This window comes from Lonchura striata, chromosome 2 (assembly GCF_050655825.1).
Source record: "Lonchura striata isolate lonStrDom1 chromosome 2, ASM5065582v1, whole genome shotgun sequence".
In the NCBI taxonomy this organism is placed as follows: domain Eukaryota; kingdom Metazoa; phylum Chordata; class Aves; order Passeriformes; family Estrildidae; genus Lonchura; species Lonchura striata.
Window position 1 is genome coordinate 4,928,641 of NC_140704.1, and position 24,915 is coordinate 4,953,555.

The 24,915-nt window shown below is 41.8% G+C and overlaps 1 protein-coding gene across 3 annotated transcripts in view; it reads left to right on the forward strand.

Annotated features, from left to right (window-relative positions):
* The window catches only part of OXSR1 (oxidative stress responsive kinase 1), an 87,395-nt gene that overhangs the window by 59,159 nt on the left and 3,321 nt on the right, over nt 1-24,915 (forward strand). For 2 of the 3 annotated variants that reach the window (XM_077789521.2, XM_021555329.4), the window contains 12 exons: nt 3,427-3,536; nt 6,871-6,972; nt 9,622-9,755; nt 11,610-11,658; nt 14,252-14,317; nt 14,558-14,680; nt 19,135-19,170; nt 20,761-20,934; nt 22,401-22,477; nt 23,359-23,411; nt 23,730-23,798; nt 24,670-24,734. In XM_077789521.2, the coding sequence (XP_077645647.2) occupies nt 3,427-3,536; nt 6,871-6,972; nt 9,622-9,755; nt 11,610-11,658; nt 14,252-14,317; nt 14,558-14,680; nt 19,135-19,170; nt 20,761-20,934; nt 22,401-22,477; nt 23,359-23,411; nt 23,730-23,798; nt 24,670-24,734 (1,058 nt within the window). Of the gene's footprint in view, nt 1-3,426; nt 3,537-6,870; nt 6,973-9,621; nt 9,756-11,609; nt 11,659-14,251; nt 14,318-14,557; nt 14,681-19,134; nt 19,171-20,760; nt 20,935-22,400; nt 22,478-23,358; nt 23,412-23,729; nt 23,799-24,669; nt 24,820-24,915 lie in introns of all 3 variants that reach the window. The other variant, XR_014950457.1, reaches the window with a different exon arrangement.

Here is a 24,915-nt window from a genome sequence, read left to right on the forward strand (position 1 = left end):
AGGATTAAGGTAATGTTACAATATGAGAGGGCCAAGGAGAGATTGATTTTAACAGCTGACTTCTAGATTTGGATAAAACAATATAGAATGTGGTAGAAATGTATCTTCCTGAGAGACACACCTGCAGTGGTACCTGCTGTGATGTGGTCCTGCCACAGCATTTTTATGTTTCTGAGTTGTTTGTACTGGGTCTCCTTTTTCAACTTCTACATTTCCTGAGTGGCCAGAGTGGTTTTTAAGTTTGACAATTTGGATACCATAGTACCAAGAATTGTTGCCTCATGGCATGCTTTTTCAAACACTACTCTGGAACTTCAATGCCTCTGTAGAGTGTCGGATATGTGGTTTGCAACACGTTTCTGCTGGAAGAGACAAAACTGGCCATATTTTGTGCAGAGCCTGCATCAGCAGAATTGAATTCCCATCCTGGGCTGGTTTTGCTGTGATATGCAAGTTTGGAGATATACATATTTATGGATTTTTTTTTTTTTTGCAATCTTTGGTTTAAATGACTGAAACAGCTTCAACAGATGAATCTTTTCTACGTTGCTTCAGAAAAGTGGGAAAAAAAAAAAAAGATAGATCTCACCACTTCCATCCAGACACCCTGGAGATTGTGATTTGCTATCAGATTGCTGGAAGTCTGCAGTTTTTGGGCTCCTTTAGGATATCTGACAGTCGGTGGATCCCCAGCAGTGGCGGTTGGTTACTGGTATTGCAAGCCAGGTCCAAGCGTTTCCAATTCCTTCCTGTCTGTGGTGATTCAGTCCTTGCCAGTTATCACTGTACTGAGCCAATATAAACTATGAGCTGCCAAGGAAGAGTACAAATGTGTAAACACTTCAGAGCTATCCTGAATTTCATGGATTTCCCCATTTTCTAGATTTCAATTCATTTGCAATAACCTAGTTCTGTTTTAACCTTTCTGGGGGCAGAGAGACTGAGGCAGATGGTCCCAACTACTCAGAAGTAGGAACTGAACCTGAACTTGTGGTTGTAGTTGTGTTTTATGACTTTGCAGATAATTCCTGAGAGCAGGCACATTCTTATCTAAATGGCTGGGGCTTGGATAAAGTTAGTAAGATGACATTTGAGAAGATGGTCCCAAAGTCATTCCTTACAGGGGAGTAGCACAGGCTGTTTGAGCCTGTTTTAGCCCACTGGAAATGTGGGGAATTAATTGGGAAAACATTAAATAAATCAACCATGTAATGAAATAAACTTTAATTCCATTTAAGCTTTCTTCAGATGTAAGGGTCTGATTTCCATCTGGAATTTATAAATGCGGGTTTGATGTGAGATGTGGTGAATACTGTGTGAAGGACTTGTGTTTTTACTGCTGGAATGCTTTTGCTTTGAATGGTATTTCCTTTCCCCTCAAAATGACTGCATGGAAACTTGAGGTAAGATAATATTTGCAAGTTCAAATACAGCACATCACAATAAAATGCTGATGGCACTTGGACAAGTTTCTGTTAGTATTATCTTATTTAAAAGAACTTCTGATTGCTCTTGTGTTTAGAACAATAGATCTTGGGAGACTTCCTGTAATGAGGAGTGAAAGGCAACTTTACTCTGAATCTTTTAGGGAGCTCCTGCAGTTCCTGAGAAAAGCAGAAATGATGGATACTCGCATGGAAAATCTCAAAACAAAAGTCACTTTGGCAAAAAGTGGGTTTCTAGAAGCTTCAAATTGCAGTACTGATGGGGACATTGATCCATCTAGGAATGCTAAAACTTCAAGCATAGCAGGAAGCCAAAATGCCTTTGGGAACAGGAAAAGAACAGGTCAGCACATCTGGAAGAGCTGAATCCTAATGATAGGCTTTTGTTAGTGCTTATTTTAGCCCTGTGATTTCTATGCAACTTTATTTAATGTCACCTTGCAGTTACCCACATTCAGTACTTCAGTGAGCACTAAGTTCCTCTCCTGGAAGTCTCTAACTGAAGTGAGCTGGAAGCTTTCAGCATCTTCTGAGTGATAACTTCAGAGGTGTTTCTCAAATACTGAAATTCTAATGAGAAGTGACTCATTGCACTGCTGGTGTGATGCAGAGGGAACTTGGGACAGTCCTCATATGGATACCTTATACATTGTAAGGAGGGATCTTATGTTGCAGTTAATTCTCCAATTTAACATCCTTAAGCCATGGAGTAACTCTGGCTCCTCTGGCCACAGAGGCAAAGGCTTTTACATTTTGCATTGTCAACAGTTTCAAAAATTTTCAAATCAGTTGTGATCAATACTGTTCTGGTTTTATGTTAAATAGCCCTGGAATTTCAGAGATTTGCCCTCCAAGTCATCAATCTCAAAAATGGCATTTGAGATTTTGATTGCTTGTACTGTGTTTAAATAACAAGTGTGTGTGAATGAAGTTATGAGGAATTGAGTTCCATATTGACTTATAGGCCCATTGCAGGCCTGTAATTCAGCAATACATAAATAGTGTGGTTTGGAGCAGTTCTATGTTAACAGTGTTCCTGTCACTTGGCTTTTTTCTTTTTCTCCAAACAAACTGCCATCCTCTCTTGAATAACTTTGTTGCCAGATCTTTGGTAATGCTCTTCTCTCAACAAACATACTTTATTGCTATGCCTTTATGCTGCTGCTGGTTACAGATTTTGTTTTCTATGCCATTCTTAATTGCATAAAACATGAGGTTACAGCATAATTTTCACATAAAAGAGTGATTTTCCAGGAAATGCAATTACCAGTGAGCACAAAGGGCATCCATGAGCATCCTGGTTTGTGAAAGGTGTTTCAGGTGGGTGATGCAGTGCAGGGTGTGAATCAGTGTCTGTGAGGCTTCCCTGGGATGCTCAGGCTGGTTTGTGGCACGTTCAGAATCATCAGGAACCAGACTGAGGTCCTGTTAAAGCACTGAGCATTTCAGCCATGGAGAATTATCAAATAAAGCATGTTCTGGTAAAAAAAAAAAAATCCAGAATAAAGGGCTGGTAACTCAGGACAGTTAAATGTTTTCAAGAGACTTTTTGTGCACCCGGCATGATTGCTGTGGATGTTACAGGATGCTGCTTGAGGGTCAGTGCAGTTATGTGTAATGTAAATGTAAATACAGCTCTGGCTGGCAGGGCAGGTTTGTACAGCAGCAGGGCTGCTGGAGGAGTGTGGGCAGGCTCTAATGTGACCAGTGGGCTGTAATGGAAAGTGGAATTTTCCTCTCTGCCAGCCAGGGCTGAAAGCTCTGCTGTCCCCAGCAATTGAATGAACTGCTGAATGGCAGTTCATGTACCAGCACTCTGAGCTAACTGTTGATCATTCCTCCTTTATTAGGAAACCCCTCATGCATGACTGCATGGTCTGGTACTTAATAAGTGCCTGGGAATATGAGGGGAAAGAAGGGACAGCCCTTTAATTTGCTCAGGATGTGTTCTTAATAAATTCTGCTTTTGTTTTCTTTTCAGACTTCGGTGTTAGTGCGTTCCTGGCCACTGGTGGTGACATTACCAGGAATAAAGTCAGGAAAACCTTTGTGGGCACACCTTGCTGGATGGCACCAGAAGTTATGGAACAGGTAAATTGTTTTTCCCAGTGTCCTCTGAGCTGATCTGCACCTGGAATTCCCTGTTATCAGCAATTACTATATTTATTTCTAGCTAATATGATAATTTGACATCCTGAAGGGTTTTCTTAAACACAGGATTTTCTTTGACTTGCCTATTGCAGCCAGACTCATGCTGGGGAATGTTAGGTGTTCAGCACATTTTTGCCCCATTGCTTCTCTCCAGGCTGCTGCCTCAGGTGAGGGTGAGACAGCTCACTTGTTGCATAAAGAAGATAAACTTGCCCCTCCCTTTTGCATGAAGATGAGGTAGAATATAAATAGTTTTACATGTGGTAAAAATGCATACACAGCTCAGTAATGTGCTCCTCTGCATCTGCAAACATAAGATTTGGGGTAGTTTGTTGTGATATGTCAGAGTGGGGAGTTAATTCAGTATAATAACATACATTTGACTTCAGGTTTTTAACTTCTCTTGGCTTGTGAAGTATCTAAATGCTGAGGAATGCTTACATCTTCCCCTTCTTCCTCTGCTCTTTTGGCTCACTGAAGGTTGTCATACTTCTTCCCCTTGCATGGAGAAATGCCACTTTCTGTCCACCGCTGCTTCTAGACTAAACTACAAAAGCTTTGTCTTTGTGACTTCTGATGAAGGACACCTGGAAACTTTGTTTAATGTAAAATTGCTGCCCATTTCTGAGTAAGAGTCACAGAGAAAATTACACCACACTCTTACCAAGGCATTTGCAGTAGCTGTCGATGGCATTGATGTACACTGCCACGAGCAATCTGAAAATTATCCCTCATCCCCTTAAAATCAGTTTGACAGAGGCCTGGGTTTCTGAGAGGTGTGCTAAGCAGAAATGTAACTGACTATAAATGGGTTTCCATATTTCTTTTGAAAATTTTTAAACAAAAATATTTAAGGATTTGTTTTATGGAAGTAAATCCATCTTGATACACTTCTCCTTGCTGGTGTTTCCAGTAAAATATTTTGAAGCTTGGGAGGATCTTGAATAAGACCCCCATGTATATCTGTATCTAAAATCAAATGCAGCTAAACACAAGTGCATTTTTTCCAATATCTGAAACTCCCTGAGGAATGGAGATAATTTTGGAGTAGTTTAAATATATTATTGATGAAAGGCTTGTTCAGTGTTTGGCCTTTTCAGTGGCTCCCCGTGGTGGGACTGAGTGGCCAGTGCATTCCAGCACTGCTGCAGCCTCCTCAGAGTGCAGGTCTAACAGGGCAGGAAAATGCCACACATCCCAAGTCAGGGTTGTCTTTGCAAACTTGATTCTGAACTACCTCACTGTCATGTTCAACTCATAAGGCTGAGTTAAAAGTAAATAAAAACAGAGTATTTGGTGCTTCTGAAGCTAGATCAGTGCTGTCCCTTGCTTTTCTGTCCTGTGTGTTGTGCCCAGGCCTCAGCAGCCTGGCCAGTGCTGCTCCAGGCTCTTTGCAGCTGCAGTCTCAGGACAAAAGGAAAAGTACCTTAAGGAGGGAGCTAAAAATGGGAAAGAAAGGTTTCAGTGACAAAGTAAGGGGTGGTTCCCCACAAATGTGTTTCCAAAGGAGGCAAGATTTTTACTGAGTGTAGTACCTCCACCAAGGTTGTACGCATCTAACCAGTTGCAAATATCAAGTTAAAGCAGTATTTGGGGTGCTGATGATGCTGATGTGAAATCCTTCAATGTCCATTAGATGATCTTGCTGCCTTCCAGCAGGTGTCACTCTGAGCCGCTGGATCCGGCGGGGAAGAGGGACAGAGGGCTTGCTCTAAGTTAGCCTTTCACATGTAGATGTTATCGACCACTTCCATCTGGATTACTTCAGCACCATTAAATTCCTTCAGAATGTTAATATGTGATTGCTCAACATCATCTTTTAATGTATGGTCGGTCACTCGACGAATTTATGGCAAAAAAAATTAAATTGATGAGAAAAATAAATGTTGTTGATATAAACTGACAGCAGGGTGGTGACTAATGTATTGGACAGATATCAAGATGAACTACTGCAGTTTTGAGCTTTGTAGCTTTCACTTGCAGGCAGAATTATGTGAAATAATGAAAAAAACCCTCACATTAAACTGTTAAAATCTTGTCAGGAAATGGAGAGATGTGCAGTGTAATGGTGTGCTGCAAGAGTAACTGAAAGATGGAGCTAAGAAATGCCCAGAAGTTATTCTCAAAACCTAAAAATAGTGTGAGAAGACAAAAACCCACCCTTACAGTGTATTTCTTCTTGTCCTGTGCTCTTTTAAGTGTTACTAGATATCTTCTTGTTTATTTAACTGACTTGAAATCTGTTCAAAGTCATGGCATCCATAAACTGAGGCACTTCAAGAAACATTTCAGACTTTTAGGGCTCATGAAAATTGTGCTCACAAAGTGGAAGAAATCAGTGCAGGATATAAATTCCTGTCTCTATAACAAGTCTCAGTCCAACTCTAGTATTAAATGACAAATAGCGCAGGAGGGGTTTTTGTCAGTTTGCCAAGATTCAAGACTATCTTTAAGGTAGCTTGGGGAATGCTTTTTGGTTGCATCACAAGGAGTGTCTTTCTGAAGTTTGTTAGGTTAGCTGAGCACAGTACCTCTGTTAGCTCTGCTCTGATTCAATTTTCATTTTTCCATAGTGTACTGAGAAGAAACACAAACCATCCTAAGCAACCAAAATGCTTTGATTTTTGGAGCTGCTCTTGAAGTTAGTACATAATGTCTCTCCCCTGCAGCGGAGAAAGCAAGTGCCAAAATATTACCTAATGATAATGAGGAAGTAACTGCTTTGGCATATGAAATATTTTTTCCTGTGCAGAAGGGGAAGTAAATGCTATAAATTTTCCTGAACAAGCCTGTGTTTAATGTCAAGTGCAGAAGCTACTGATAATTAGTGGAGGGAAACATTAGTCTGCAGGCAGGAATGAGGGGCTTTTACTGGGCTGGTGCGTCATGAAGTTCCAGGATAAAGCATATTTGCAGTCAGGTTGATTAAAAGTGTAGTGAGGCGGGTGTCCCAAGGGGTAGCAGACCATCTATTAACTGTGAGAGTTTTATTGCACTGTGCAATGACTCGTTGTGTCTGTGTGTAGAAGTCAGAGCCTTTATGTTCTGCAGTGGAGTTTATGGCAGAGCAGTCCTGATTGTACAGTGCACAGCCATGATTTTCACCAGACTGTGACTTTTGCAGCACCTCCTGGAAGGTATGAGGAGCTGAGGGGAGAGAATGGAGGAAGTGTTGTTTCCATCTCTGTAGTGCTGGTCTTTCCAAATTTGTAGGGAAGGGATGGTAGTGTAGGACAGCAAGAGTCACATGATAACATCCTCTCATATTTTTCAGGTCAGAGGATATGATTTCAAGGCAGACATCTGGAGCTTTGGGATCACTGCTATTGAACTGGCCACCGGAGCAGCTCCTTACCATAAATACCCGCCCATGAAGGTGAGCACATCTCCAGATATTTGTGGAAGATAAGGGATCACTGTGTTCTGTGGATGTTCTCAAGAATTTGGCTAGCATGTTGCACAGAAGAGTTTGTCCTCTCAACTAAGTACGTTGCATAGAAGAGTTTGTCCTTTCAACCTGCACTTGTGGATCACGATGTTCTTGGATGCATCGAGTCACCTTTTAAAAATACGCCACTTCATCAGCATTATCTGAAACTTCAGTTTTTATTTACATCCTCAGTACCACCATTCTTAAGGATAGTGGTGTGTGTTTTAAACCTCTGAAGTCAGCAGATGTTTTTAGGGTTATAAATAATGATCCAGAATGCCTTATGGGCACCCAGTGACACTTGGCTAGCCATTCTTTCTCTTGCACTGATAATGCCTGTCAGACATTCTCTTGATACCTCTCCTGTTATCAGTTATCTGAAAGAATGTTTAATTTTGTTTAACACTGACAATCCTGTCAATCAGTGATCCAGTTCAAAGTACCACATCACTATGAAAGTGTGGTATTGTCAACAATAGTGTTTTATTAAGGTTGAAATGAAAGAAATGTTCCAATTTAAACTGTGACACACCAAAATTATTTTTTCAAATATCTTGAGCCGTAGATCACCTTATAAGTTTGGCTAACTCTCTGTTTCCTGACTCTTGAACCAGGAGCTGCTTCTAACATGCTGCTCTTTCAGGGGGATGAAGCGTCTCAAAGTTAAGGGTTGACACCCATCAGCTGTGGTCTGAAGAATCCTGTCCTTCTACTGAACTTTGAGATCGTTTTCCTTATCTCCTTTGTGATATCTGATGAGACCTTGTCTTGATCATAAAACTTTAAGCCCCTTTGGCCCATGCTCTCGAAGGCCACTTTGGTTCCCCTCCTGGGACATCTGGTCCTTTGGATCAAACACAAACATGTGGAGAGCCTGTTCTACCCCCAAGGCTCATGGTTAGAGCAGTGACCTGGGGTATGAGGCCTGTGGATGTCAGGTCCCTCCATTGTTGGCATTGGGAGAGTGATGTTTTACACAGGCAGATAGTGATAGGACAAAGGGGAGTAGCTGTAAACTGAAAGACAGATTTAGATTAGATGTGAGTAAGGAATTCTTTACTATGAGGGTGGTTAGGCACTGGAACATGTTACCCAGAGAAGCTGTGGATGCACCATCCCAGGAGGTGTTCAAGTCTAGACTGTGTGGGAATTGGAGCAGCCCGAGCTAGTGGAAGGTGTCCCTGTGCATGGCAGGGGGATTGGAATTAAATGAGCTTTAAGGCCCCTTCCAACCCAAACCATTCAGTGACACTGTGGGGAAACTCCCATTTTTTCAGTCTTATCTGCTGAAGTGCTGTGGGAGTTGGGCATCACTTCTTCAGGGCCTGGAGTGCTTCCCCTTCCACACCACAATCACAATGGCATTTGGAAATCCAGCTACTCCTAACTCAGAACAGGCACATCCATACCAAATGGATGGATTTTGCACAGGTTTAACTTTTGTGGAACAGAATTACTTTTAAGAATTGTCATCTATGTGCAGGGACTGTTGAGAGGCTCACTAGTTCAGAAATGCCATTAAATTTCCTACAATATCAGTGGCTGTGCCAGAGCAAAGGGCAGTTAAGGGGAAAATGCTGCTGATTTAGATGCTGCTGGTTTCACTGATATTTCCTTCTGGGTTGTGATTATTGGTATCATTTTACAGCAGCTTCTGCAAATATTACTTCAGTTTATTGTGGTTTGAATGCATGGGATGAAGCCTTGAATACCAACATCACCTATTTAGTATCTATAGCACCTACTCAGTGCTGTCATATGCTAGACAGAATTGAGTCCCCAGTTCTGTGAGGTTTGGGTTTCAGTCATGCAGCCTGCAAGAAGACTTCTCTGTTTTATTTATTGAATGTAATTTTATTGCATGGCAGATTAATTTTGTTATGCAGCAAAATTACTCATGCATTAAGTGACCCTTCAAGGTGTGGGGAAGAAAGCAGAGAATTCTGTCATGGGCTGTGTAATTTCAGCTAGATTGATGGGCTTTTGCTGCCCTAAGCAATATAGCTGTTGAAAGCTATTTAAATGTGGTATGTGCTGTTTCCTTTTCTAAAAATAGATATTCATCTGTATGTAGGTGACAAGTGGAAATGGAAATGAGTACTTTTCTTCCTTTCCTTCAGAATATTTAAGTGATATGAGGGAAAGAACCAGTTTGGCTTGATAGCTTCTTATGTGAGGAGTGTCTTCACCTGCTGTCACATTGGTACATGGAAATGAACTCACGTATTTTTTTATGTTGCCTCTCTGTCTTTAATTTGATTTCTAGCTAAGAAATACCTCAGGGAGGCACATTGAATCAAAAGCTTTGCAGAACTGCTCATCTCGAATGAGGAAAACTGGTAGAAGTTCTTCTCTGCTTGCAGTTTTAATCCCACAAAACAAACCTGAAAGCACATTCCAGCCTTGTGTTTGGCCCACAGACTGCAGTGTGGGCCAAGAGATGGGATGGAAAGCAATAACTTAATTGGGTCTTTGTTGTTAACACATCCTTGTTGACTCAGATGCTTGATGAAAGTGCTTGTCTAAAATACATTTTTTCCAAGATTTGTCTCTGACAAAACCCAAGGAAAATCTCATTGCCAATAATTATTTCAGGTTTTAATGCTGACACTACAAAATGATCCTCCATCTTTGGAAACTGGTGTGCAAGATAAGGAGATGCTGAAGAAATATGGGAAATCATTTAGGAAGATGATTTCATTGTGCCTACAAAAAGACCCTGAAAAAAGGTAAGAATCAATCACACCAAAATAAATTAAAACAAACAAGCAAACAGCAACAACAACAACAAAAAAAACCCTAACTCACAAACATCATTATGTTCCCTATTTTTTGAAATTGGTTTACTCTATGTCCCTCCAAACTTTCAGTCACAAGGAACACAGCAATCTTGCTGGGTGGCAAAAAATTCTCTTGGCTGTCTTTATTTTTATGGATAAATGTCTGGCACTGTGCCTGGCCAGGGCACACATTTTCCATTTGAGTTAATGAGAGTGCATCCCAGTCCACTGCCTGGGTAGGGCCATTCTCCCTTGGCCACCTCCAGCAGGTGACTTCAGTTCATGTTTTGTTCCCAGTCAAAACTGCTTTGTGTTTACAAATCAGAAATTACAGGTTGGGGAATATGTGTTTACTTGCAAAACTACATAAATAAACTTTTTAAAAATTTAGCAGTGCAGAGAAGGCTTTCAGTGTAGTTTTGACTTGTTTAATTGTATGTAATACTTGGTTTGGATGGGAAATCAGGGAAAATACTGACAAATTTTACCAACATGTTTTCATCAATACAGATTGCTTAAGTGACCTGATGACACTTTCAGTCTTTCTTAAACAGTATCATGACTACTCAGTGACGTAGGAAATATTACCAAGGGGATGCTGTGTGTGCTGTGCCATTTTTTAATACCTCTTAGGTTGTTTTTTTTTTTCCTCCTCAGTAAGCAGACTTAATTTTGGAAAGGAAAATGTGCTTTCATAAAATAATAATAATGAAGACACTTTCCAGTTCCCTCTTGTGTCAGATCCAGGAACACAAGCTTCTCACGCACTGTGCAATGAGTCTCTCTCTTCTAACAAGCATTACACTTGAAATGCATAATGAATCCAGTGGAGTGCTTGATAAAAGTTGAAAGCTGGGGTTTTTTTCCCCAGCATGACATTTTTTTCTCCTTTCTAAAGCATATCCTATCCTTGCAGGTTAGGATGTGTGCTGATCAGGTTATACATAATCACTGAATTCATCACAGTGAGTCAAGCACTTCTGACAGCCACTGGCATTGTCTTGACTGTGGAAGCAGGAGGTTGGCATGTTGAAGAATTTAGTGCAATTCCTTTTTCATTATTTTAGGGGCTCCCTTGCTCTGAGGTGGATGCCTTTTGTTGGAGTACTCTGTGATGAATTAAACCCTGTGATGAAATAAATCCTGTGATGAATGGCCTTTGCAAGTCACTGATTAAACTCTGTTACTATTTAAGCACTGTTTGCAGTGTGGAAAATGCTGTAAGCTGCTCCTTTCTCATGCAGGCTTGAGTCTTTAGCAAATTCCTCCTAAACTGACCAAGGGATGTCTCTCACTTTCCAGTATTTATTCTGAAGTCTGACTTAAAGGGGAAGATAGTTTATACTTGTTCATGTTCTTTTAGACCAAGATTGATCATTCTGCCTATGTTTAATACAATTAATTGCACACATTTAATCATGTATCTCTGAAATAACTGTTACTTGCATAGGGTGAGTACTGCACTCCAGTGATGATTCTGTGATTTCCATTTTGAGCAAATGTTTTCTGTGATTCTGTTGTTATCTAAGAGTCTCAAGTTCAGCATCAAAATGGGAGCAAATTCTCCCCACCAGTCCCAAGTTATTAATTGCTTTTGAACAGAATAGGCCTTGTTCAGAATACACTGATTAATTTAAAAGATTGCTGGTGTAAAATTTACTTGGAATACATTAATTTTAGGGGAATTATACAGGAGAAGCTGATGCCTTCACAAGATGCCAACAAGCTGCAGCAGCCTGGAAGACCATTGGGTTGAAAGGGAGCATTTATAATTGTCTTTTCTACATCTGTTTTTATTGACAGACCAACAGCAGCAGAACTCCTAAGACACAAATTTTTCACAAAAGCAAAGGTAAGAAAACACTTCCTAAACTGATTTGTGCAGAGGCTGTGGAAAGGACTTTTCAGAAGCACCATAGGTGTGGGTGACAGCTTTACTGGCAGGAGTGTGGGCTCTTTCACTTGGAGCCAGCAGAGCTGAGTGAGTTGAATGGGTCATTGTGAAGGAGCAGAATAAAATCCTCCTTGTGTATCTCCTGTGTATGCTGTTGTTAACAGAAATTTTCTAGAAATTCTTGGGCATTTAAATGTCTCTCAGTGCCTTTTGGGTTTGTTCTTCCTTTGTAATGGTGCCATTCTGGCTGCCTGTCCAATCATAAAGGTCTCTGCTGCAGTGAGTGTAACTTAGATTTTAGTAAACTCTAACCAGTCTTTGTGTGAGGGGCTGAATGAGGCCCACTGTGCAAGAGCTACCTAAAGGTATTTCACCCTGTGTTGCCTTATGGAAAGTGAAGATCCTGTGATACAAAACAGTGGGAAACTCCCATTTGTAGCCTTGGAGTGAGCTGCCAGCGAGCATTATGTAATTACTGCCTGGAGATTAGTGCATATGCAACGTGCAAGGTCTTACTGTGTGAGACAGACAGCAGTAGCACAGGGCAGGATTTGCATTTCCATGAGCATGGGGAATGTTTTCTGTTTGCTTTTTTTTTTTTTTGTGATCAAAGTGCACAGGATTTATAGCAGAATACAGATTAAACTGTCAAAAAGAGACTGCATACTTGGGATAGCACAGCAGCATCACCAGTTAATCAGAGTAGTTTTCAACTCCCAGATTAAGATGCTTAAATGGAATTGGCCATGCCATGTGTCTGTGTAGGAGCTGGATGCCCTATTAAAGCTGACAGGAATCTTTACAGGTACAGCCCAGGGAGAGTTGCACTTCCTCTTCATGAGGAGAAGCACAGGGACAGGTGCTGATCTCTTTGGTGACCAGTGGCAGGACCTGAGGGAATGGCCTGAAGCTGTGTCAGGGGATGTTTAGTTTGGATATTAGGGGAAGGTTTTTCTCCCAGAGGGTGGTGGGGTATTAACAGTACATGGTCACGACCTGAAGGCTGCCAGAGCTCCAGGAGCATTTGGACAATACTCTCAGGTGGGATTGTTGGGATGTCCTGTGCAGGGCCAGGAGTTAGACTCAATCCATGTGGGTCCCTTCTGACTCAGGGTATTGAGTGATTTGATAATTCTATGAAGCCGAGAAGTCTGGAGGGTGATCCAGTTGATGAAATGCAGAAGTTTGCTTTAGGGCAAATTTAATTGATGTCTGGGTTCTTGACAGTATTAACTGGGGTTTCACTGTCCGTAGTGGGATTTCAAGCTGATTAGTCTGCGTCTGTATGCTGGATGCACACTTCATGCATCTGTATGCTGGATGTTCAGAGTGACAAGATAGTTTACACATTGCTGACCTTTCTCCATTTGGTTCTGCAAGTTCTAGTTCATGTTACACTTCATTGTGTGTTAAATCTCGTCCATGCTTTCATTAAGCTGCTGGAGACATATTAGCAGGATGGTGATAGAAAATTAACATTACTGTAAATGAGGCACTGCTTACCTGGCATCTGGAGTGCAAACATGAGCCAGTTCACACTTTGGGTTAAATTATTGTCACACATCAGCCACTGCCAATCTGACAGCTGGAACTTGAGGGCTGAAGAGTGCAACTTCTATACATCTATATTGAGTCATATAAGTAAATACCATCTAGGTTATGTAAAAGTATGGTTTGATAATGCTGGGAGCCACTTATCAGGAATGACAGAGTGTGTCCTGAGACTCTCCATCCTCTCTGCAAGCAACCATCCTGGGGGAGTTCTGGGAGCTCTGTGTGGGCAGAGACAGCAGAGCTTTCCAGTTGCACTGGTGTGGTGTGGAATACCCAGCCAAATGCCAGAGTGCTGGCCTGAACTGCCCTACTTCCCCTGCTGCCACAAGTTTGGCCTCACAGTTCAGCAGTGAGAAAATTGTATTCTCAGGAGCCCACATTGGCCAGTATGGAGCAGCTTGCTGAAGAGGAAATTGAATACAATAAAACATCACAGCAGTTCCCCAGTATTAGTTGTGATCACTGTATTTACTTCCTCTCTAAACATAAATGCTGTACATTTTTTCAGCCACTTTAAATCTTGCTGTCCCAATTTCTGTTTGCTCCAGCACAGAGGGATTCCCATATCCCAACCTGTCTGAGGTTTGTCTTTGACAGTTGGACAGGCATAAATTAGGAGTAAGATAAAGCGAAGGGGTTGAATCCAGATGGTGTTGTAGCTGCAAGTGGAAGAATGCCAAATGCCTCAGCAGAGTACCAGATACTGCAGTATAATATGTATATTTCCAAATAAATCAGAATAATATCCAGCTCCTCTGTTGTTAATTCCATGTCACTTTGCATAAGGAGAGTGCCACTGTTAACTGAAAAGGTATTTGGGATGAAACATCACATATTGCAGCCCAAAGTAGGGGAGTGGTTAATATCCTTGGGTAATAGGGATGAAACATGTAAACCACTTTCTGCTAGAAACAGCTTAAGTTACTTTATCAGAGACAGTGAAGGCATCAAAAGACATTTTCAGCAATGCAAATGTTTGGTATTTTTTTCTTTGCAGAATAAAGAGTTTTTACAAGAGAAGATGTTGCAGAGAGCACCAACAATCACTGAAAGATCCAAAAAGGTACTGAAAATCTCCTGGGCTCTTGCTGTTACAGTTGTGCTATTTTTTGTGCTTGTAGTCACATTTTTAATAATAACTACTGCAGTACAAGTTTTCTAGGTAGAGCTGTTAGTTTCAATAAAATAATCAGACACCATGGCAGGTGATGGAGCACAAAGATGTTCTGGTGCTATTTCTTCTAAAATCAACTGTAGAAACTGTTTGCTTGAGATGTAAATTCTGTGTTCTTGTGCTGGGCAGGTCCGGAGAGTCCCAGGCTCCAGTGGGCGTCTTCATAAGACTGAAGATGGTGGCTGGGAATGGAGTGATGATGAGCTTGATGAAGAAAGTGAGGAAGGCAGAGCAGCAATTTCACAGCTCAGGGTGGGTCCTCAAACTCCACTGTCTCTGTTTTGTTGTCCAATTGTGGTAGGTCTGAAAATATTTCGGAAGCACATAGCCTTCAGCATGATACACAGCAAGCTGTAATCCCTTCCCTCGAGTTGGAAGCTGAAGCAAAGAAAGCAGACTGAAGGTTGAAGAAATTGTATTGATCTTTTCTGTCATTGTGGGGCACAGCTGGTCTCATTCAGGAATGTTCAGTATAATTGGAAATGTTAATTCAGACAGCCTGCTCCCAGCTCAGCATACTAATACACTGCAGCTAGGATATTCCCTTTAAGGGTGCTGACTGCTTGAGATGCTTTCTCCTGGAAGTGTCAGGAGAGGTTTTATCCTACTGCCCTCTCCAGGATGGAGCTGAAATCAATAGGGCCTGTTCTTATGGCTGATTCTGAAACATGCAGGGCTTGGTTCTGCCCCCCAGTTAGACTGAAATTGATTAATCCTGGTAGAAAACCTCACAGCATCCCTGAAGTCACAGGAGTGATTAGTCTTGTGCTTGAAAATCCTCAAGAAAACACCACTTTCCCCTCTCCCAACACATATACAAACCCCCCCAGCAACAGCTCAGAGGAGTAATGTATGATGATCAGCTGAAAGATTACAATGAATTTTCAGGTTGTTTTCCCCCAGCAGTCACCCGTGTGGGTTTTGACTGTGGTTTTGACTGTGGGTTTGACTGGTCTCTTTTCACTGCAGCAGGTGGCTGGAAATGGATTGTGTTTTAATCATCCTGTAATTGAATTAGTGAGACAGTGAAGGATGTTTAGGGGAAGCTTTTCAGTATGAAAGGGAAAAATGGAGTATTGGTTTGAAGTAGTTATCCCTTTACAACTTCTCTCATTTCTCTTTCATTAGTCTGGCATCTGTTGCTGTTGTGAATAGACACTTCAGTATTAAATGCAAGATTTTCAGCATCTTCTGAAATGCTTGAGTTTTTAAAAGCCATTTGATACAGTAAATGTATTATTTGTGACAGCAGCTCTTGTGACTTCTTAAAAAGCTTATTGTGTCCAGCTTTGTATTATACATGATCAAGAAAAATTTCCTGGTACCAGGTAGCTACTAGTGAAATTCTTTGATGAATAAGCTACTAGATGTAAGCTGAATTCTTCTAAATTCCTTTTGTAGGCTAGAATACCATCAAATTTTAGGAGGCAGTATTGTAAAAGACCTTAATTCTGTTCCAGAGATTATCTAGAACTCCTTGTATCTTGTCTCAAAGCTCAGGCTAACATGACTTAACACTGTTTACTGTGTTTTGAACAGTACTTACTTGTTTCATTCCTCTTAGACCGGAAAAAGCAGATTGACACGCATGTTTACAAGCTCCTTTTCAAGACAGCTTTTTCTTGATGCTTTGATATATTTTTCTTGTACTGCTGCCTGTCCTGATCGCTCTCATTTGGGCTGTGCTTGGCCCTTGTAGGTCTCCCATTCAGCAAAGCTTTAGGAAGGATGTTGGAGTAGCAGGTCTCAATTCAGTCACCTCCCTGTAGATGTATACTATCATTTTGTGTTACTCCTGTGTATCACAGCACTCTGGGGCACCTGTATGTTCCTGGATGTCAGGAAGGGCACTGTGGAGCCTCAGACCACTCTACATGTCTGCCTGGCTACTTGAATTTGATTCCTTTTCAAGCAGTCCTAAGACTTGTATACAAACTGCCAATATTTTGCCATGAATACAGTGGTGTTATTGAGAATTAGTGTTTATCCTGTGTTTTTGGTCATATTTCAAACACTTGGCATAAATTCTACCTGTTCGTAAATCCCTCTGCAATTTTAACCAGGTTATTGGATAGAATAACTAGGTGGCACCTCTTTTTCTTGCCCCTTGCAGTGGGGGTGGAGTAGAGGATTTTTAAAGGTCCTTTCTAACCCAAAACAATTTGTGATTCTGTGATTCCGTCTGTACCTGCATTTTACTGCAGTAAAAGTAAAAGGAGGCCCTACAGGTTGACTTAATGTACCAAAACACTGAAGTATTAACCTGCACAAAATCATCTACATAAATGGAAAGTGTTGGTATTTTTCACTTGTTTCCACTTCACAGAAAAAATAGGGTGAATTTAATATGTGCAAACATGTATTTTATAAGTCTCTTCCTAGGACTGCACCTGAAAGCAAGCAAATATTTATTATACCCAAAGCCAAAAATACCTCCTCAGTTCACTGAAAATGGTGCCTTGCTGGGTCAACATTACTTTTTGGATATAAAGACCTTCTGAACTTCCTCTCTGCATTTAAAACCTTGAATTAAAATTAAAGCAGTTGTGCTCTGTGGGCTTTTAAATTGTGTACTTTCTGTTACCTGATAAATCTGTGCAGTGGTGATTTATATGGTCATTCTATTTGTGCCTTAGGTAAATGTTTTTTAATGTTTGTCCTGTTTTCTTTCTGTCTATGTGTTTAATAAAATCAGAGAATTTTTAAGGTTGGAAAAGACCTCCAGGATTGTTGAGTCCAACTGTTAGCCCAGAGCCACTGTGTTCACCACTAACCCTGTTCCCAAGTGCCACCTCTTCATATTTTCTGAACACCTCCAGAGGTGGTGACTCTACCACTTCCCTGGGCACCCTTTCAGTAAAGAAATCTTTGCCAATATCCAATCTAAACCTCTCCTGGTGCAACATGAAGTCATTTCTTCTTTTCACTTGCTACCTGGGAAGAGCCTGATCCCCACCTGGCTGCACCCTCTTGTCAGGGAGTTGTGGAGACTTAGAAGGTCTCCCCTGAGCCTCCTTTCCTCCAGGCTGAGCCCCCCTCACCTCTCTCAGCTGCTCCTGGTGTTCCAGAGCCATTCCCAGCTCTGTTGCCCTTCTCTGGACTTGCTCTTTCTGGTAGTGAGGGGCCCAAAATTGAACACAACACTCAAGGTGCCTCAGCAGTGCTGAGTACAAGGGACAGTCCTTGCCCTAGTCCTGCTGGCCACGCTATTCCTGATACAGGCCAGGTGCTATTGGCCTTCTTGGCCACCTGGGCACTTGCTGGATCATACTGAAATGGCTCTCACCACTTCTGTTGGTCATTTATCTGGATCAGTTGTCAGCTGAGGGGCAGGGCCAGTGTTTCCATACTCATCTGTACAGTGCTTAGCACACTGATCTTTCCTTTTTTGTAATTCCTTGGGGCATCTGGGTACTCTTGGGTAGGAGCTTTGTTCCTGGAAGGGCACTGCAGCAGCTGTGGACTGCAGATGTGGAGCAGGGCTATTTCTCTGGGAGGAATGCCATGTTTTTCATCCCACCGGTAACTGTCAAGTAAAGGCTGAGCACACTGAGATGGATTTCAGGCTTTACCTTTCTGGCTGTGTGAGTTTTACCCTGACACTGCCTACACATAGTCATACTGAGAGAACTGTTCCTTTTCCCCCTGTCCAGAGGCCTTTTTGAAACTTGCTGTTCTGAGAGTAAGACTTCTTAACCTTTTATCACAAGAAGCTTCTGAGTCATATGTTACAAATTGCTCGGATCTGCACTCATTAAACCTCTATTAGTGGAGAAACTCTCTCAGAGTAAGGGCATGATGAGCTTCAGTGTTCTGCTGTCCAGCTTGTACTGTCCAAACAGCAACCTGTTAGACCATTATGTGGACAAGGAGCAGGGTTTTTTTATTCCCAGCATGGACCAAACCATTCCACCTATCTCCACTAATTGGACTTGTTGGAAATCAAAGTTGCAGGCTCTCTTAATTGCAGGGCTTTCCAGGAGTACTTGGCAATTTCCCCCTGCTCATGTGAAACAGCTAGTGGACTGTTATCTTTGTTTTACTGATAAGCAAAAGCTGGTCACGTTGCTTTGCCTGCATTTTCCCCATTGTTCCACTGGTGTCTTTGTCTCACTGCTGAGTGTGCGCCTACCTGTCAGTTCCCTGCTTTCTCTCACAAAGAGCACAGCAGAATGCAGGGTCCAAGGCAGGGGGAGCAGGCCAGGGATTTCCTTCTAAAAAGCAGCACAAGCAAGGCTGATTCTTCCCTCCCACCCTACAGAAGTTCTGTATGTTTTAAGCAAGTTGGTTTGGAAACTACCACCCTGAGTAAGTGAAGGGAACTTGTTTTCTAGCAGAATTCTGCCAGGCAGATCTGTGTTTCTTTTTCTGCCAGACTTGAGTAGCTTAAAATGGATTTTCCTATCTCGATGCTTAAGTAATTTGATCCAGTGTGAGGAGTCCTGGATTTTGCTAAGTGATAGCAGCTTAGGGTGTTGTGTGCCACTGTGGAAATACTGACTGCAGCATCTGAAACGTGGCTGTGTTTCTGGGTGGTACAATGTGACAACAAAGTAGTGTCCCTTTTATCATGCATCTTAATACACATGTGTAACTTCAAACAATTACATAGGTTTATCATGTTTAGATATGGTTCTGACAAGTCCTCCTAGTCAGTAAGCTTCATTGTGGTCTAGGCAATGACATATTTTTCTCTTTTTTTTTAGTCTCCCAGAGTGAAAGAACCTGTACAGAATTCCGAGGTAAGTTATAATTGCAAATGTTTCAAAGAACTTGCTTTATTAGCCTTTGAAAGCAATATGTGTGAAGTAGAAGCCAGTATCTAGCTGAGTTCTGTTTGAAGAACTCGCTATAAAAGGAATCCTTGGCTGTGCAATGCCAAGAGCTCTTCTTGAGGTAAGTTTGTTGTATGTCTTGTCAGCTTGCTGTGGCAAAAGTCTGTTTGTTGCAAGATAATGAATTGGTCACAAGAATAATCTGAGCAAAACAACTGTGTTCTCATTTCCTCCTTAAAAAAAAAACCCAAACTACACAAACCCAACAGAACACAACTTTAGGATGTCTAGTTTGCATTGTCTGATTCTCTGGTTCGGAACCTGTGCTCAGAACTGTGAAGGAATTCTGTAGTAGTATTTGATAGCAAACACAACTTCAATTGCAATTTATTGTCTTTCTTCAGTTCTGAACTGTTTGTTACATTAGGAATATTAGTATGTCTCATCTTTCAGTGATAGGGACAGTTTATCTGCCAGAGACTGTTCTATGTCTGTCTTTTCCCTACCTGTGTTGAAAGATAAACAGAACTGTCTCCTAGAAATTAGTCTTGGGTTGGGCTGTCCTGTTCTTCCTTAATTTGTTTTCAATAAGTGTTTCTAAACGGGAATTTTGAGAAAGACTACAGTTCTGGCACTGTAATTTGACATAAACGCTAAATTAAAAAAAAAAAAAAGCTAAAAACCAGAATCCTTTTGGGATTAATTTTCCCATTGGAAGTCTCTTGTCCAGGTTTCCAGCATTGAAGGTGATTTATATTTCCTACAACCTGCCAGAGTAAGCTGGAGGGCACACTGAAGTGCCATCAAGCTGACAGTTCCTTGACTCCCATGCCAAAATTAGTTTCTCTGTACTGAATAACAAGAGGTAAAAAAGAGATTAAATTTCCATTTAGCTCTTTTCCCCACCCTCCAGTTAATTTCATATGGATTTTTTTTTTTGTTTGATTGGTTGGATTTGTTTTTTTTTTGCAAGAGACTAAAGTCCAATCCTAGATCTTCTCTAGCATGATTTGAAGAACTCTGAATTCACTTTCCATTGATATCCAAATTACTCTGACATTTGCTTGGTGAAAGGCTCAGTTGTCAATAGTTATCTCACTGCTTTGCTGGGGTTTGTTCTCTGAAAGGAACTACAAGTCAAAGCAGGGCTGCTCTGCTCTGAGGGCATGGCTACTTCAAAATACAAGTAGCACTCAGATTCCAGGGAAGAGGGAGACTGAGAGGGTGCTCTCATCCCAGCTGGATATATCTGTGTACATGCAGCCTTGCCACAGAGTGTAATTTTTGTCCAAGATCCACAGCTGTGCTGGTGTCTTGGTTTCCTGGTGATTAAAACTTGCAAATGTCAGGACAGAATGGGTCCCTGGACATAAGGGCACCTTAAACCCCTGAACACCAACTTGGGATCAGCATTAATGTCCTGGAGGCTCGGGAATGCCCTTGGCACTGAATTTCTCTAAGTGATTTATGTGGCACACAAGCACTTCTGGGAAAAGCTGGTGCTTGAATCACAACTCTTGAGTTCCCTTTCTCACTAGAACTCCTTTTTGCTTGCAGCTGTTTCCATCAGCTGAGCCTCCAGGTCCTTCACTCAATGCTCCAGCACAGGCACCTACTGAACTACCTCAGGCTGCAGGACAAGCACCTGCACAACCTCCAACTGCTGTACCTCCACCCAGCCAGGCTCCTCCAGCAGCCCCAGCAGCAGCCCCAGCAGCAGCAGCAGCCCAGGTAAGAGCAGACACCCTTCCTGCCAGCTTTCAGGTTTGGCCTTAGCTGTTCCATTCCAGGTGTGCCAGAACAATCTGAAACAGTGGAAGTTTGACATATTATTGGCAACATTAAAATAGATTGGATACTTAAATCAACACCCTTCAAATCTCCTTAAAAAGGCTAGTATTTAATCCCTGAATTTTATGCAGCAATTGAAACACCAGCAGCAGTGAAGGCTGGAGCAGTGTTGGTGTCAGTGACAGTTGGGATATGCACTAGCAGCATATCCGTTGCCCAAGGTCTTATTTTTTGGTAGCCTGTCATAAGCTGAACTTCATGAACTTGTGTCAGTGTGTTCTTCTCTATAGCTCTTAGTGTCAATATGCTCTTTTCTATAACCCTACATATGTTCTTCCTCACAGCTCTCTGTGTCAGTGTGTTATTCTTTATGGCTGTCCTCTGGCTCTTGTTGCTCAGTGGTGACTGTTTTGAGAGCTCTGGGTGTCTCCATAAACCCATGTTTGTTTTCAGTGACCTGGTGGTTTTCAGTTTCAACAGAAACCATGTTGTGATCAGAAGCCCTGAGCTGCATTGCTTAGCCAAAAGCACCTTGGAATAAAATGCTAGTTTTACAAAGTGTTTAACAAAGTGTTATTTTCCTTTTCTCTTGTGAAAAAGCAAGTAATCTAGATAAAAAACACTTGGTCAAGACTTCTGTGCTTAAATTATCAGCCTGGTGTTGTGTCTGTCTTGTTCCTGCAAGTATGAAACCCTTGCCTTTGCATGGGCAGTGCAGGTGACTGACCCCTCTCCATTTTATTTGGGTCTTTTTGCTGGAAATTGAATAACACTTGGCTCTGTACTGGAAATATCACAAGTGCTGTAACAAGTGCAGGACAACTCCTGGATCATCCCTATTGGAAATCTGGTACTAACCAATATGAAATTATTTGATTACATGTTTCAGTAGTTATTCAGAAGTAATTTAGTATTGAAAATAGGCAGCTATGAAATTGCTGCTAGATGTTCTTAAAGCCTTTGATTTCATGGGAAAAAATGGTAACTGAGAGTACATGCTGATCTGCCAATTCAATTTTTTCCTGATACAGTTGTATCAGGTTTTTAGATCAGATGTTTGGGGCAGGGATTAAAACAGGAGGTCTTGAAGCTGTGAGGAATATCCAAAAACTTTTAATGCAAAGCAAGTAGTCTTTTTACATTTAGCACTTCTGAAGTCTCCTGACATTTTGGCATTTCTCAAAGTTGTGTAGCTTTTACTCTTTCCAAGGCAATTGCAGAGACCCTCCTGTTTAATTGTGAACTTTTCCTGGTTCATTGGCCTGTTATCTTTCTCAATGTAGTGCCATGATTCCAATGATGAGTCAACTTTTACTTATATCTGTAGTTGATCAAGGTTAGCTCTAATTTTAAAACCAGAGCAAGGTATTATTAACCTGCCTTAAAATGATGTAATCCTGTTGCAGGCCCCACCTGCAGCCCCTGCTGCAGCTCTGGTACAGGAAGATGTGAGAGTCCCCATCAACCTTGTATTAAGGTTAAGGTAAGGGCACAAAACTGACCTATTCTGTTAACATCAGCCTTTGTAGAGAGGCCCACTGGCACTCTTCTAATTAAAATACCTGCTAATTAACAGGGTGGTGGTGAAGTGTGTGTCAGCTTGGATTTCACCCACTCTTCTGAAACTGCAACTTGGAAAAGCAATTTATCACATCCACTTCAGTTTGGCAAATCCTGTATTGAAAGAGGTTTTGATATTTGTGTAAACATTGCTAAACTCTCATGGAGTGGGAAAGAAGAGCTAGCTGGGTTCCCTAAAAGGATTCAGGGATCCAGAGGTTCTGGCCTTGTGCTGGACCATATTAATCTTCATGCACAACTTCAGACTTCAGCCAGTTGAGGGTGAAGAGCTTTTACTCAGTTCAGGGAGTGGATTCTGCTCTGTCACTGGAAACAGGCAGAAAAAAGAATCTTTCTACACTCATTACACACACTGCTGTTTCTCATTAAAACAGCCTGCCTCTTATCTCTGGAGGCATCCTGGTTGTTGATAGGCATTGGAGTGGGGATTCTGAGCATCACTTCCATAATGTGTGTGTATCTGCAGCAGTGAGCACTTCCCTCCTCTGAAACATGTGCTCCAAGGATATTTGCTGAGGGGTATGAGTTGTTGAGACAGTGGAACAGCATGGCCTTGTAGCAGAGAGTTGACACTCACCTGTCCTGGACTGGCCCAGGCCCTGTCAGGCAGGGACACAGACTGTGCTGCTTCCACATGCACATCCAGGGGATGAGTTTCTGCCTTTGAGGGGGTAGAATGCAATGAATTCACAGGCTGATTATTCAATGACAACACTATCTTTTGGCCAGCTTTTAAGCCGTGAAATGGTTTCTTTTTTATATAAAATTCTCTTCTTTCCACAGGAATTCAAATAAAGAGCTCCATGATATTCGTTTTGAATTCACCCCAGGGAAAGGTGAGCTGGTGGGAAATTCCAGTGAGTGAAGGGGAGGTTTTGTATTTGGTGTTGTGCTGTTCTGTGTCTGGCCACAGTGCCTTCCTGAAGGGCTTGTTGTAGTTGGGCTTGGAGCACTGCTGTCAAACTCATGGATATGGCTAAAGTGCAGTCCTTTAGTGAGCTCACAGCACCTGGTGTGCACCCTGATCTATGTCTTTTGTAAAGGGCACCTCTGCTATTTGGTTTGTACAAGCACCTTTAGGTTTCTGTGTGGTGCCTTCACCAGCTGGCCAATTTCTGCTCAGTGGTGATGGCTCTTGGGTTTTTCCCCAACAGATACTGCAGATGGTGTGTCTCAGGAGCTCATTTCAGCAGGTCTTGTTGATGGCAGAGATCTGGTAATAGGTAATTACAAATTATTTTTTCTGCTCTAACCATTTCAGTCATTTTTTGCATGTTAAAAATGACCTGGTTAGTGAGTGATAGGAAAATTTCCTCTGGCCTTGTCTCTACCCCAGTGGCCCTGCACAACTGCTGTCAATTCTGGTGACAGTTCAGTGCCAACATGTAGGTCACCCCAGTTCACAAGAAGATGATTTAGCTGGTAACACTGTGAGGCGAATGTTCCTTGTAATGCAGAATGAAGTCTAATTGATGCATTAACCAAATCACTATCATCTGACAGAGATGCGTCGCCAAACTGCTGCACAAGCCTGTCCTGCTCACAGGTCCTGTGCAGGAGAGCTGGAATGGGAATCAGCCAGACTTTTTTGGGTTAATTAAGGCTGGGGAAGGAAGTGTGAGTTGCATGTGCTCTGGGGCAGCAGCATGAGTTGTATGGGGGGGAACAGCTGCTTCAAACGTCAGTTTGCTAAATAAATGAATCCTCCTGTGCAGCAAGTGGGAGTTTGAAACTGTCAGCACTGCCTGTGTATTCCAACTGCAGCAAGCAAAGCTGTTCCTTGTACACAGGAAAGCTGCTAGTGCAAAATTACCTGGATTGCCAGGTGCCTTGAGCATTTATTACTATTGATCCCATCACATCCCGGGGAAAATAACTACCCCTGAAAGAGTAATGTAGGAACAATAACAGCATTTTCACAGTTCAAAGCTTTAGGTTTAAGTACACTGAGTCTAATTGAGACCTAAACTTGTCCTTATCAGTGTAAGAATTCAAAGTTTGTGAAGTAATAGAAAGAGGACTAATGAGTTTGGGATGTTTTTCTCCAGCCTGTCCTAATATCTGCCCATTTTCTTTGTGTCTGTGTGATTTCAGTTGCAGCTAATTTGCAGAAAATTGTGGAAGAGCCCCAGGCAAACAGATCCATCACTTTCAGACTGGTATTTATTCCTGTTCCCTAATTGATCAAGTTGTCCCTTGCAAGGAGAAGGCATTGCATGTAGATGTTTACTGCAGGCATCTGATGTATGCACTCTAAATCCTCCCTTCTTTTCCAAAGCTTCTTACTGGTTGTATAACTGTAGGCACTGCAGGCTCCCTGCTTGTATCCTCTGAGCAGCA